At 31.3% G+C, this 12,710-nt stretch overlaps 2 protein-coding genes across 7 annotated transcripts; one reads left to right on the forward strand and one right to left on the reverse strand.

The window, feature by feature from the left end:
- Window positions 1–2,121: 2,121 nt before the first annotated feature.
- Window positions 2,122–8,031, forward strand: LOC109808388 (heparanase-like protein 1). Of its 6 annotated transcripts, none has more exons than XM_083076750.1 (10): window positions 2,122–2,219; window positions 3,236–3,514; window positions 3,667–3,703; window positions 3,879–4,062; window positions 4,808–4,956; window positions 5,033–5,266; window positions 6,181–6,370; window positions 6,513–6,638; window positions 6,775–6,877; window positions 7,422–8,031. In XM_083076750.1, the coding sequence occupies exons 2-10, from the start codon at window positions 3,305–3,307 to the stop codon at window positions 7,827–7,829; spliced, it is 1,641 nt and encodes a 546-aa protein (XP_082932876.1). In that variant the 5' UTR covers window positions 2,122–2,219; window positions 3,236–3,304; the 3' UTR covers window positions 7,830–8,031. The 6 variants fall into 6 exon arrangements, with proteins under 6 accessions (XP_082932876.1, XP_082932878.1, XP_082932874.1 ...); XM_083076752.1 differs by lacking the exon at window positions 2,122–2,219 and adding an exon at window positions 2,242–2,444 and having other exon boundaries at window positions 3,267–3,514; XM_083076748.1 differs by lacking the exon at window positions 2,122–2,219 and adding an exon at window positions 2,243–2,444.
- Window positions 8,032–9,679: 1,648 nt separating this feature from the next.
- Window positions 9,680–12,042, reverse strand: LOC109808153 (SNAP25 homologous protein SNAP33). The gene is made up of 6 exons (XM_020371023.3): window positions 11,885–12,042; window positions 11,132–11,635; window positions 10,734–10,827; window positions 10,515–10,645; window positions 10,142–10,239; window positions 9,680–9,955 (listed from the first exon to the last, which is right to left on the reverse strand). Exons 2-6 carry the CDS (start codon window positions 11,579–11,581, stop codon window positions 9,856–9,858), a joined length of 873 nt encoding a protein of 290 aa, XP_020226612.1. The 5' UTR covers window positions 11,582–11,635; window positions 11,885–12,042; the 3' UTR covers window positions 9,680–9,855.
- Window positions 12,043–12,710: the final 668 nt, after the last annotated feature.

The following is a 12,710-nucleotide window of genomic DNA, read 5'->3' on the forward strand; positions in this document are numbered from 1 at the left end:
AGTAAAATAAGAAATGTGGTAAGTTGCTTGTAAAAACCCTTAATTAGAGATGCTCTCAAGTATATAAGGGTATTACTTACTTATAAGTCTTATATAAAGTGATGACAACTCTTATTAGTGATGATGACCTGCAAACACTCTAATAGCTGAGTCACTATATGTTTTAGCATAATAATAAGGAAATCATAAAATGTAAAAATACCTAAAGATGATACTATTTATACAGGGGTTAGTGAGTGATGTTGAATGTGAAAAGATGGTTAGACCATACTAAAATTTGTTGGATTATTTTACATAAAGTGTGACAAGGTTGACCAAGGCGTGAAAAACACAAGTGGATTGATTTTATGGAGATCTCATTGTCTCAAACAAGTCTTCATACATTAATTAGATTGTTAGCCAGTTAAATATGAATATAATAGATGAATAATGTAAAAAGATATTATAATCATGATTAGATTGACTTGACCTCAAAATATATATATATATATATATATATATATATATATATATATATATATATATTATTTGTAATAAAAATATATAGTTGAGACAATCTAATTAATTAATATAAGAGATATAAAGTACAATAAAAATTTGCACTATAATTTTGATGAAATCTAAAATATTAATTACATTTCTTAATATTTATGCAAAATCATTAAATATCAACTCAAATGAAATGAATGAAACAATTATGGGGTTTAAGTATGTAGAGTTCTCAAATTTAGTTCAATCTAACTAGCTTGTTGATCCCATCTAGTTAGGTAGATCCAAGATCTTTATTTTTAGGCTCAAAAATGATCGAGCAAATTGGCCTAGCCCAACAGGGCAATCAAGTCAATAAAAAATAGGCAAGATGTTTTATCCCTTTTAAATTACAGGTAAGAGTATTAAAAATAAATAATTAAAAAAACATGATTATGTAAAAGTCAAGACCAACCTAATGAGTCCATTTGACAACTTTAGTAATATGCATGAGGACCTATACTCGAGCTTCAATGTAATAATTGTACACCAAAATATAAAGAAAAGAGATCAAAAGTAATTAGGTTTAATATTTGTTTTCATTAATTAAAAATTGAAGTTTAATCTCCACCTTATTTTATAATAAGACTTGAATAAAAAATATCGTTGAATCATTAGAGTCAACTTAGTGTTAAAAGATCAAATAATATGTATAAGATTCTAAATTCGAACTCTTATATGATCATTGTAATTTTGATGAGTAAAAATATAAAGAAGTTGGTTAGTCATTTTTATAAAGATCAATTTAAAATAATTTTGTATTAATTATTTTTTTACAAAATATCTTTAATTAAAGTCGTTTATGATAATATTTATTTTAATTAAATTTGTTTGTCATAATACAATAAATAGTTAGTCAAATAGACCACTAGGGTTAGCCTAGTAGTTGGGTGGAGAGGGATTGAGGTAATTAGAAGCATGAGGACCTAGGTTCAATCCTCATTGCAATCATCTTTGTAATTTTTTCTATTTTTACAAAAAAAAAAAAAATAGTTAGTCAAATAAGTGTCTTATTATTATGAGCAACTTAAAAAAAACATAAATTAAGATAAATTAAATATCATTCACTAACTTAATTAATCTCTTCAATGATCTCTTACATAAAAGATCTAATCTCTTTAATGATCTCTTACATAAAAGATCATTGAGGAGAGTAATAACTAATACTCCTTCCATTTTTTTTATAGTCGTTTTGTCAGAATTTGTTACCTTTTTTTCACTGTCATTTTTCTAAAACCAATAACTAATTAATTTTTTTTTTCATTTTTATCCTTGATAATTAATGTATGTTTATTGAACAATGTATCTATTCATTTTCCAATGTATCTATTTTTTTTCCAATTACCTAAAGGATATAACAGGAAAATAGGTAATAAATACTTTAAAAAATTAAAATATTAATTATTTTCTTAATTTTTATGCATAATCTTAAACGACAATAAAAAAAATGGAGGAAGTAGTCTAATACTAGCAATAACCTATATCTCAAAAGAATTTTATTTTTATGACTTTTCTTTTTCTTCTAAAAATATAAGATAAGATTTCCTTAATTTTCCCATAACCTTTTAAACAGCACATATTTCAAAATAACGGGGCAGTATTCTTCACAACCAGTTTATCTTATTTAATGCTCAAATTTCACTTTGATTCTGCAATCTCAAACGCGACCGTGAAAAAGGAGTGAATGTAACGTAAGAGGCATGATTATCCTTTCAACTTTCAAATGCAACGAGCCAAGTTTTTCATAGGATTATTAATTTTTAATTTTTTTAAAACTATTATTAGTGTCAGACACAAACCTTAGCCTACCGACACTGAAAACCAGAGAAAAGAAAAGCACCTTTTTTCCGCCATTATTGACCCTTGACATCATCAATGGCGATGGAGGACTCAAGTTGACTCACCCCATTTCCAAAGTTTGCTCCTTTCTCTGCCCCTTCTTCTTCTTTTTCATTTTTCTCTTCTGGGTACCTCTTCCTCTTGTCATGTGTTGTTTTTACCTCAGCTACACATTTTGCATCAACTACTCATGACATCCCAAAAATCTTCATGTTTTGATTTTTAAAACCTTGGTCCTTCTTATTTAATATAAACTATGATCTCATAATTCTTTTGAAGTCTCATTCAGATCTCTCTCTGAATATATAAAACATTATCTATGTGGTTACGTTTCCGGTCTTTATCTCTGGTTGACCCTGGTAACGAGCTTATTATTATTATTATTTTTATTTATTTTAATTAACGTGTGATTGTGGACATAATGAGATTTCTGACTTTGAAAGTTACTTCTGTAGTGCTCAAGATCTTGAGAAGCGGTTCCAATTTTTGTAGTTGCCTTTCAGTACAATAAAGTTGTTTAGGACACTATTATTACGTAATGAATTTATTTTGAGTGTTGATTGTGACAGGAACACTCCATGATAGGACACCAATGTTGCTCTTCATTGTTTCCATCATCTGACTAGTGCTAGATTTTGTTTTGACATAATCAATTTGGGGGATCATAATTATCATCTTTTTAGTAAATAATTATTTTTGTATTATCATTTTCCGTTTTAGAAAAATTAGACAATCATGATATTCATTCTCCTTTTAGTCTTTTTAATTTAGCCATGGCCAGTTATTAGGTAGTGTTAATTTAAAAGGTTTTGCAATTATCTAGCTGTAGAAGATCTGTGTATAATTTTTCTTTTATCTTTTACTGCAGTTGATTTCGAATTTTGGATTGGTTGTGTTAGATTTGGGTGCTGCTGCGGCTGATACAATTGATCCACTAATGAGATTCCACCTTGCATTGTTTCTCTTGTTGGCTTCTTTTCAAGCCACTTTAAGTCAAGATATTGAACATGGTTCACTTCTAGTAGATGGAGCTCAGGCTAAAGCTCAAACAGGTGATAACTTCATTTGTGCCACTATTGATTGGTGGCCACATGATAAGTGTGACTACAACCATTGCCCCTGGGGATATTCTTCTGTTGTAAATTTGGTGAGTGTTTTGGATTTCATTTGCATAGAAAGTGAAATGAACACTTTTGAGAATTTATGTTTTCCTTCCACTCCCAGTCTCCCATATAGATTCATGGAAATTAGTCAGGCAGTTTTATTCACTGTTCACTTCAATGTGTATTGATTTTTCAGGACTTGTCTCATCCTTTTCTTGCCAAGGCAATCCAAGGTGTGTGTATATCTGCATTGCTTCTATATGATTTAGAAAATCAGTATTCTTATGAGTGATGGCATTCTATTGTTTTGTGATTGCATTGGGTTACAATGTATTTTATGAATATCTTTATCTTTGGAGTAATTAAGTTAAGCATGATGTTATTCTTTTCATATTGGTTGCTTGATAGCCCTCAAGCCATTGAGGATAAGACTGGGTGGTTCTTTGCAAGACCAGGTGGTGTATGATGTAGGAAGTTTGAAGTCTCCTTGTCATCCCTTTCAAAAGGTTAAAGGTGGATTGTTTGGATTTTCAAAGGGATGTTTACACATGAAAAGGTGGGATGAGCTGAATCAGTTTTTCAATGAGACAGGGTGAGAATTTTAACATTGAGACTTATTATTCTTATTATCTTCACCACCTCTTTCATCTCCTCCAAGCCAAAGCAAAAGTATGAAAAATAAAATAAGGTGTTTAATTTGGATACTACAACAAAGTAATAACTTCCATTTGCTTGTCACATTTTCAACCCTGATAGCTGCTGATGGAAGTGCCTGTTTCTGTTTAAATGTTTACATGCTAGTGAACATCCCTTCATCGATACCTGAGGCTAACTGCTTGCATTCTGTGTTATTTCCTCAACCTTAGTTTGGAATGACTCTTCCAACTTAGCTGCTTATTCTAATAATATGCAGTTACTTTATATGCCTTTCATCGGTGGTATAAAAGGCTCTCTAGTTGCAACACTGGGTTATTTGTCACTCTTGGTCACAAAGTCATGCAAATATAAGGATATAATTTCAAAGTAGTTACTTTATCCTGATAACCACACACTCTAGATGCTTTATTTATTTCTATTATTAAGATCATGAATTATGGTCTCTTCATTGCATTATTGGTTAATATCAGTAATAGTTTTTGTTATGGTGAATATCTTAGATATTAGGTTATGGTCTATAGGCATTCCATTCTTGTAACCTCACTTTGTGTAAATAAATTAAGACAGAATTTGAATGTCAGTGTGTGTGCATGATTTAATATATTGTGTCTTTATACGCGTTATGTAAGAAAGGAATGATTATCTATGATGGTATTTAGCCAGGACTTTGAAATTTGCAGGGCCATTGTGACATTTGGCTTGAATGTACTCCATGGGAAGCACCAAATTACTCATAATGTTTGGGAAGGAGCTTGGGATCATACAAATACTTATGATTTTATCAAGTACACTATTTCAAAGGGATACAAGATTGATTCATGGGAACTTGGTAGGATAATCGACAGGGTCATTTGTTTTGTTTATTTTTGTTTGATTAAACCTTATTCTTGCATCTGCTGCTGTAGGTAACGAGTTGAGTGGTAAGGGCATTGGTGCAAGTGTTGGTGTTGCACAGTATGGGAGAGATTTGATAAAGCTTAAACAAATTCTAGATATGTTATACGATAACATAAAGTTCAAGCCTTCACTTGTAGCACCAGGGGGATTTTATGACAAACAGTGGTATGACAAGCTTCTTCAGGTTTCGGGTTCAGGCATAATCAATGTTCTGACTCATCATTTATATAATTTGGGCCCAGGTTTGTTTGTCACTAAATTCTTTCTACTTTAGGTTTTCATACTAAATATTTAATAATCTAAAATATCTAGATAATCCTTCCTTTGCTCCTATTCTCATTTCCTGTGAAGTAGTACACTGGCATCAGTTACAATCAGTTAAGAGAATAAGTCATGTTTAATTGGAAGACTATTACTTCTATTTCATTAACAAGATGGATGGTATTTATTTTCATTTTTATTATTATTATTATTATTATTTTTATAATCATGTTATTAGTATGAAGTATTTACTAACTTTATTGATGACTAATTTCTGTTGGGATATCTGACTAACCATCTTTAGTGCAGTCTCCTTAACCATTTTTTTATATTTTTAACTACAAGACTCATCCGAAATTTTTTTTAAGAGCATCGAATCTAATTTCATTCGAATCAACAACTTGTAGGTTGTTTATTTTCATATTTATTTGTTCTTTTTCAATATATTACATTATTTTAAAAGAAAACGGTGTCTTTTCTAAAAATCAAATAGTTGCTAGAAGAATTTTGATAAATTAGACTATCTACAAAGCTAACTTATGAATACTGTTCACTTGCTAATTTATGCAGAGATACGTCTTAGCCTCCCATCTCCCCGATTATCTACAAAGCTACCAAAAGATATTTACACTAGTATGAATGCTAACGTGGAATCATGCCATGCAGAACTACCCTGTCATAAACTCCAATACCCCTCAGCACTTCTGTTCAATTAAATTTTCTCATAAATATTAACTTTTTCCTTGCATTGAAAAAATATGCACTGGCAATTGATATATTTAATTCAATATTTAACCATATCTTGTATCAAAGATGATATGAATACTGTTCACTTGCTGGAAAAATACTATTGTCTGTCCTTCATACTCATTTTCTTAGTTGATTTCTCTTTCAGGCAGTGACGAGCATCTTGAAAGGAAGATTCTAGATCCTGAGCGCTTGAACAAGGTGAAATCAATTTTCAGCAATCTTTCAGAGACCATTCAAAAATATGGTCCTTGGTCTTCTGCATGGGTAGGAGAAGCTGGTGGGGCATACAACAGTGGTGGCAATCATGTTTCTAACACATTTCTGAACAGCTTTTGGTAGGTGATCTCGGTTGTCCATGCCTTTCATCATTTTCTGTTCTTTTTAATTTCTAAAGGATGGATTGTAATGTTCTTTTGTTTTATTTAGCAAAACAATTACTTGTGATTTATTGTAAATTTTGAAATTTAAATGACTCAGGTACTTGGATCAACTTGGAATGGCATCCACCTATAGCACTAAAGTATATTGCAGGCAGACTTTAATTGGAGGGAACTATGGCCTTCTCAACACCACCACCTTCACTCCTAATCCTGATTATTACAGGCAAGTACTAATTGAAAATTGCAAAAAATGAGAAGAGAACACTCTTTTTCTCTTGAAGGTTCCTTGAATATTATGGTGATTATTATATCATGTTTGAACTTATCTAATTCTAGGTTCTGGTTTTGTTTCTAAACAGTGCACTATTGTGGCATCGGTTAATGGGAAAGAAGGTTCTTGCAGTTTCAAGTGACATTTCTTCACCCTTTTTACGCACTTATGCCCATTGTTCAAAAGACCGAGTAAGTTCCCTAATTTAACCTGATTGTAACATTATATGAAGCTTAAAATACTGACATATGATATGTGAATTGACCATTTGAATCAAGATTATGTTAAATGGAGTTATATGCACAAATGTTTATAACAAATTAAATTTTGGCCCATCCACCCAATAAAAATATTTGATTCCTGGATTTTGTTGGTATTCAAAATATATACAAAATTGTTGGTAATGAATGTGTGAAAATTTGTGTTTAACCAATGACAAAAGTTTGATCCTTGTTTTGGACATGAAATTGTAACTAAAATTATCACTTTGCTCTTAAAATGGGTCGAGTGGATGGAAGAGTTACTTATATTAAAAAAAAAGAAAAAACTGAGTAGTGTGACTTTGCCACTCACTCACAGTATGCCACTGATTCTTTATATTTAAGTGAAATTTGCAAGGACTTGATCTTTATACCCTATGACTTAAGATTAGATATAGGTTCTAAAGGATCTATTTTGACTCTTTCAATATTTACTTTTATCATCTTTCTAGTTCTTATCAATTACATCCTGCAGGCTGGTGTGACATTACTTCTGATCAACTTAAGTAATCAGACTCATTTCATACTCGGTGTTCGAAACCCTGTGACTGCAAGTGTTGAAAATGAAGTGGTAACAAGCATCCATAAAGAAAGTTCATTCTTTGATAAACTCAAGAAAGCATTTTCTTGGGTTGGAACAAAAGGGTCAGAAGTGACATTCAGGGAAGAGTACCACTTAACTCCAAAAGATGGTTACCTCAGAAGCCAAACCATTGTGCTGAATGGTATTCCACTGGAGTTAACAAACTCTGGAGATATTCCAAGGTTGGATCCAGTACAAAACAATGTGCAATCTCCAATATACATGGCTCCTTTGTCCATTGCATTTATTGTATACCCCAACTTTGATGCCCCAGCTTGTGCTAGACTGCGAAAACTTTAGTTTAATGTTTCTAATATTATAGTAAGTAACTAGGTACTAGGACTAATGCAATTGCAAGCTCATGGTAATTGTAAGTAGTGAGCTATTATTGTAATTTAATATTGAAGACACATGCAATTTGTATCATCTAATTGTGAGTAAATTGTTTGATCAAAATTAGTTTCAAGTTCAATGATAAAGAAGTGATTTTGTTTCCCTTTCAGTGGCCTACTCCTACACTATCGATTAATTCAATCGTAATTGCACGCGTGTAAATTCACACCTCTTTCAAATTATAATGATTATAGATTGAGTTGAATATTGTTTTGGTGCTAATCTAAAAAATTTATTTATTTTTACACCTTATGTTGAACAAAATAATGTGTAGTTTTAGCTCTTCACCACGGACTAAAACCATGTATAATGAGACACTAAAAAAGAATATTTTTATAATGACTTATGGTATTCTTTAGTGTATAATAATAGCAATAGGGTTATAATTTAATGTTTTGTGTATATTATATTTTTTTTTTTTGATAATCATAATATTCATATGAACAGAAATAATCTTTGTCAAAGACTGCAATCGTTGTATATTATCTAGGTTTTCCACAACTAAAATAATTAAAAATATATTTAAATGAAAAAGATTAATATATTCATGCTATATTCACGGCCAAAATCCAACTCATTCTGCCCATTTGATAGGTGCAGGTGTGATGCATGGACCCTAAAGTTATGCATAACTGTATGGCTCATGATATATACACCTCTTTTTTTCTTTTTTTTTATAAGTACACCTTCTATATTTTTTTTAAATTATAAAATATTTGTTTTTCTTTAATTTTATATCTTTAACTTTTAATTTATTAGTTTTTTCTTTTTTTCACACATCTTTTTTTCTTTTCCAGTTTTCACATGCACCATTTCGTCTTTCTCTAATTTTTTACTTATTGTCGAAAAAGTCACACACACCTATAATATTATTGAAAACTAATTCTACGTTTTACATGTGTGTGAAAACTAAAAACGGGAAGAGAGAAGATAAGAGTAAGAAAACTGAAAGAGGTGGAAGGAAGAGTAATGTAAGACTAAAAGAATTAACATTACTTACTAAAATAAGTGAGGTGAAGAAAAGGTAAGGGAGTGTATGTGAAATTTGAAAAAATGAGAAAAGATGTGTAAAAAAAAGTACTAAATTAAATATTGTGAATATAAAATTAAAAAATTAAAAAATAAAAATTAAAAATATTTTAAAATTTTAATTTTTTTAAAAGGAGGTGTACTTATAGAAAAAAGAAGGTGTATATATCATGAACCTAACTGTATTTTATGGGCCTAAAAGAATCTGAGCCCAACATAAAGTTGTGTAAAAGCCCAAAACCCGGGACAGATTATATCTACAAATAGACAGTGAAGTTAAACATGTTAAATTTTCTTGTTAAGATGTTATATGTCAGTATGTTTACTATGGCTTAAATTTGAAAAAAAAATCACTTGTTTTTGGAAATTCTCTAAAAAATCTAACATAAATAAACGATTATTTCTCAAATAATTTAAACGGAGAAATAATTTTAATCACCTAAAGGGAACAATTGATTTGAACTAATTAATATATATACATTGAGAACCTTACTTAAGTTAAGGACTATCCCTCTTCCACTAATCCAAGGAAAAATAGCATGAACTCTTGTAATTTGAATCACATTAATACAAAGTATTACTTTTATTTTGTGTGGTGGAAAATAATGGGTTATAAGCACATATGACTTATCCCTTTCGTAGTCAAAGTACACACGGTTATGGATTGAATCATGCTAGAAAAATGGCGTATGTATGACTATATTTATGATATAAGCATAAATCATAAATAACCTCAAAATCAACACTATATATTTCAGAGACAAAAAAATTCACAAGCGGATTGTACAACACTATATTGATAAATAAAAACAATACTATATTTGAAACTAGTATATCGGAACATTGGAAGCTCCTTAAATTGAATGCACAGTAAAAAATAGTATCAATCTTGTGATATACACCCCTATTTCCCAAGCAAACGACGACCACGTTGATTAGCACCCTTCACGCGGATGGTAATCTTTTCCATGTCATTGTCAAAGCCGTTCAAAGAATCATTTTGCCTGCAACATTAGCAAAATCAGTATAAATCATGCCATCTTGAAAAGAGTGAAATGGTTCTGAACAATAACACAACTATTAGCTGGTTAGTTAAACTATTCACTTTTGCTAAAGATTTGAAATTTCGAATCAATCAGTGTTAAAGAATCTCGTTAAGTTAGATAAAGCATAGAATCCAATCAACTTACTTATCCATTTCAGTTCCCATGTCAAGGGCCATGTCTTTCAGTTCTCCCAAGAGATCACTTATATCTGACAGTGCATCATCTTGCTTCCCTTTTTCAACCTGTTTCAGGTCATTCTATTTAGTAGCTGAATTCAATATTATGAATAAATATTTGGACAAAATTTAGATACAGTATCATAAGTTCTATTAATGTTGTCCTCGAATAAGAATCAGAGTTTCACCTTTAAAATATACATTCATTTAATGTAGACTACATTAATGAGTTTACGCATATTATGATATTACCGAGAGGAACTCCTATATTATACTAATATTTAGGCATATGACTTCAAGAAACACCTAAATACTCAATTCTTCACCAAGTCAATACGAACCTCAACTTGTTCGAGGGCATTTGTTGGCTCAGGAAGTTTTGTCCTTGACTTCGACTGCCCTTTAGGGGCAGAAGTCAATCCTAACTTCTCTCTTTGCTCCAAGTGGTTGCCCTTTCTTCTCACCGGATCATCTGTATCATGAAGCACATGACATATATGATTATCATACAACCCAAATAATTAAAATTAAAATGGTGAGCATGAAGAGAAAATACTAACCTCCAAAAACAACAGGGCCAGTTATTGCACCTGTCTTCTTAGGTTTCCAAGTTTTGGAGAACATGCCACCAAGACTTCCCAAAAGCTTTTCTCCCTGTAAACACAGCAACAAAACAGTCAAAGAGCAGTCCAGAATACCAATTGAAAGCTCTTCCCAAGAGGAAAATATTAGGTGGCGTTGGACCAACAAGTGTCCATGTTCCCTAACTAGAGTATCATTTTTTTTCGAATATTGAAAAACTTAAATACATGTCATACTAATTGACTGAGACCATGGAAACTTGGTGGTCAAGGACTACCTAATAAGGGAGGATGCAAAGCAAAAGCAACAACAATGTTTTCCATAACATGATAAATATGGCCATACAGGTAGCACCAAGGGATAACAAGATCTCTACCCGACTTAAATCGTGATCAATATCAGCAGCAACATGGTGAGTCCTTGTAATCTGCTCACCCTGGTGGTGCAGCATCACCAAAGTCTTGGAAGCATCCTCCCTCATTTCCTCTGCTATCTTCAAACAATTGTTCACAGATTTTGTGGTCTCTTCAGCCTTGTAAACAGCATAGTTCTCCAATTCCTGCACTGATTGACTCTCCAATCCACCTGAGTCGCGGAAATCGTTCTGATACCTATTTCGATCCGCATAGGAACGAGCATAAGAAGACGATGAAGAGTGGCCGGTGGAAACAACATCATCATCAAAGGGGTTGGTGTTGGTCAAAGTCTTCTTAGAGGAATTGTACTTTGTGTCTTTTGTCTCTTCATCAGAATCAAAGGGGTTGTGAACAGGGCCAACAGAGCTAGGTTTAGCATCTCTCAAAGGACTTTTCTTTGAACCAAACATCCTCTCTCTCTATCTCTATCTCAAACAAACAATGATCTTGATATCAATTTGTCACTGGAAAGGCAAAGAAGCAAAAATCCAAATATCAAATTCAAGTTTTTAGCATGTACCCTCCACTCAAAATTGAATTTTGAAATTAAGATGAATACATATTCATAGCAATTAAGGTGGAATTATGAAAATTGCAGGTAATACAGATACAGAATTACAAAATTGAAAGTGAAAAGTAAATAAGAAGGATATAAAGAATGCCCAGAAGAACCAAACATAGTGGTAGAAAAAGAAAGGAAGAGAGATAGGTACCTGAAGAAGAAAATGAAATCACGAAGGAAGAAACTGAAGAAAAGAGCTACAACGAATTTAAGGTTAAGACTTGGGAGGGTGGATGGTTTCAACGCGGAAGAATGCAAAATCGCGTTGAAAATTCACTGTGGGAATGGCTCAACGCTGATATATGCGCTCGTTTGAATTAATATTATATTAAAAGGAGAAGGTTATACTTTTTCTTTTTATTTTTTAAAACTTATTTTTTACCTTATTCTTTAAAAATATTTATCATTTTTCATTTTGTGATACAAATTTTTATTGTTTTTTTTAACTTAGTGAGATCATAAAATTTATCATATTAGATTTATTTATATAAAAAAAATTATTATTTAATTGGACATCACATGAAGTATGAAGTAAATGTTAGTTAACAAGAAAGAAATTGGATTGTTGTATTTCTTAAAAATCAAGTCTTTATAAAATTCTAATACTCAGGAGAAGGTGCTTTTGAAGGTTTTTACCTACTTAGTTTTATCAAGGTCTACTTCTGAATGATTTACTATAAGACGATTCTTCAGAAGCTGATACTTCTGATTCTATAAACTTGGTTTTTTTTTTTTTTTTTTTTTTTTATAAAGTCCTTTAATAGATTTTTACATAACGATTGAACATGTAACACATAATTAATAATAAATAGTTGAAGCAAGTAAAGGAGATAAGGTAAGAGAAATTGTAAACAATGATTTATACTAGTTCACCCAACCTTGAACTACATCCAATCCTCACACACATTGTGAGATTCATGATCAGTAGCAACTGCTCTGATTACAAACACCAGTCACATGCTGAATTTTCCCTACAC

Source organism: Cajanus cajan, chromosome 6 (assembly GCF_000230855.2).
Source record: "Cajanus cajan strain Asha chromosome 6, NIPB_CcT2T_4, whole genome shotgun sequence".
In the NCBI taxonomy this organism is placed as follows: domain Eukaryota; kingdom Viridiplantae; phylum Streptophyta; class Magnoliopsida; order Fabales; family Fabaceae; genus Cajanus; species Cajanus cajan.

Bases quoted from the DNA above. Each gene is read 5' to 3' on its own strand.
- LOC109808388 (XM_020371377.3), top strand. From the start codon at position 2,687: ATGTGGTTACGTTTCCGGTCTTTATCTCTGGTTGACCCTG. The intron at 2,727-3,266 runs GTAACGAGCTTA...TGGTTGTGTTAG, and splicing joins TTTATCTCTGGTTGACCCTG to ATTTGGGTGCTGCTGCGGCT. The intron at 4,957-5,032 runs GTAGGATAATCG...CTGCTGCTGTAG, and splicing joins GATTGATTCATGGGAACTTG to GTAACGAGTTGAGTGGTAAG.
- LOC109808153 (XM_020371023.3), bottom strand. From the start codon at position 11,581: ATGTTTGGTTCAAAGAAAAGTCCTTTGAGAGATGCTAAACCTAGCTCT. The intron at 10,646-10,733 runs GTTAGTATTTTC...TTCATGATACAG, and splicing joins TGGCCCTGTTGTTTTTGGAG to ATGATCCGGTGAGAAGAAAG. The intron at 9,956-10,141 runs GTAAGTTGATTG...CTAATGTTGCAG, and splicing joins ATGGGAACTGAAATGGATAA to GCAAAATGATTCTTTGAACG.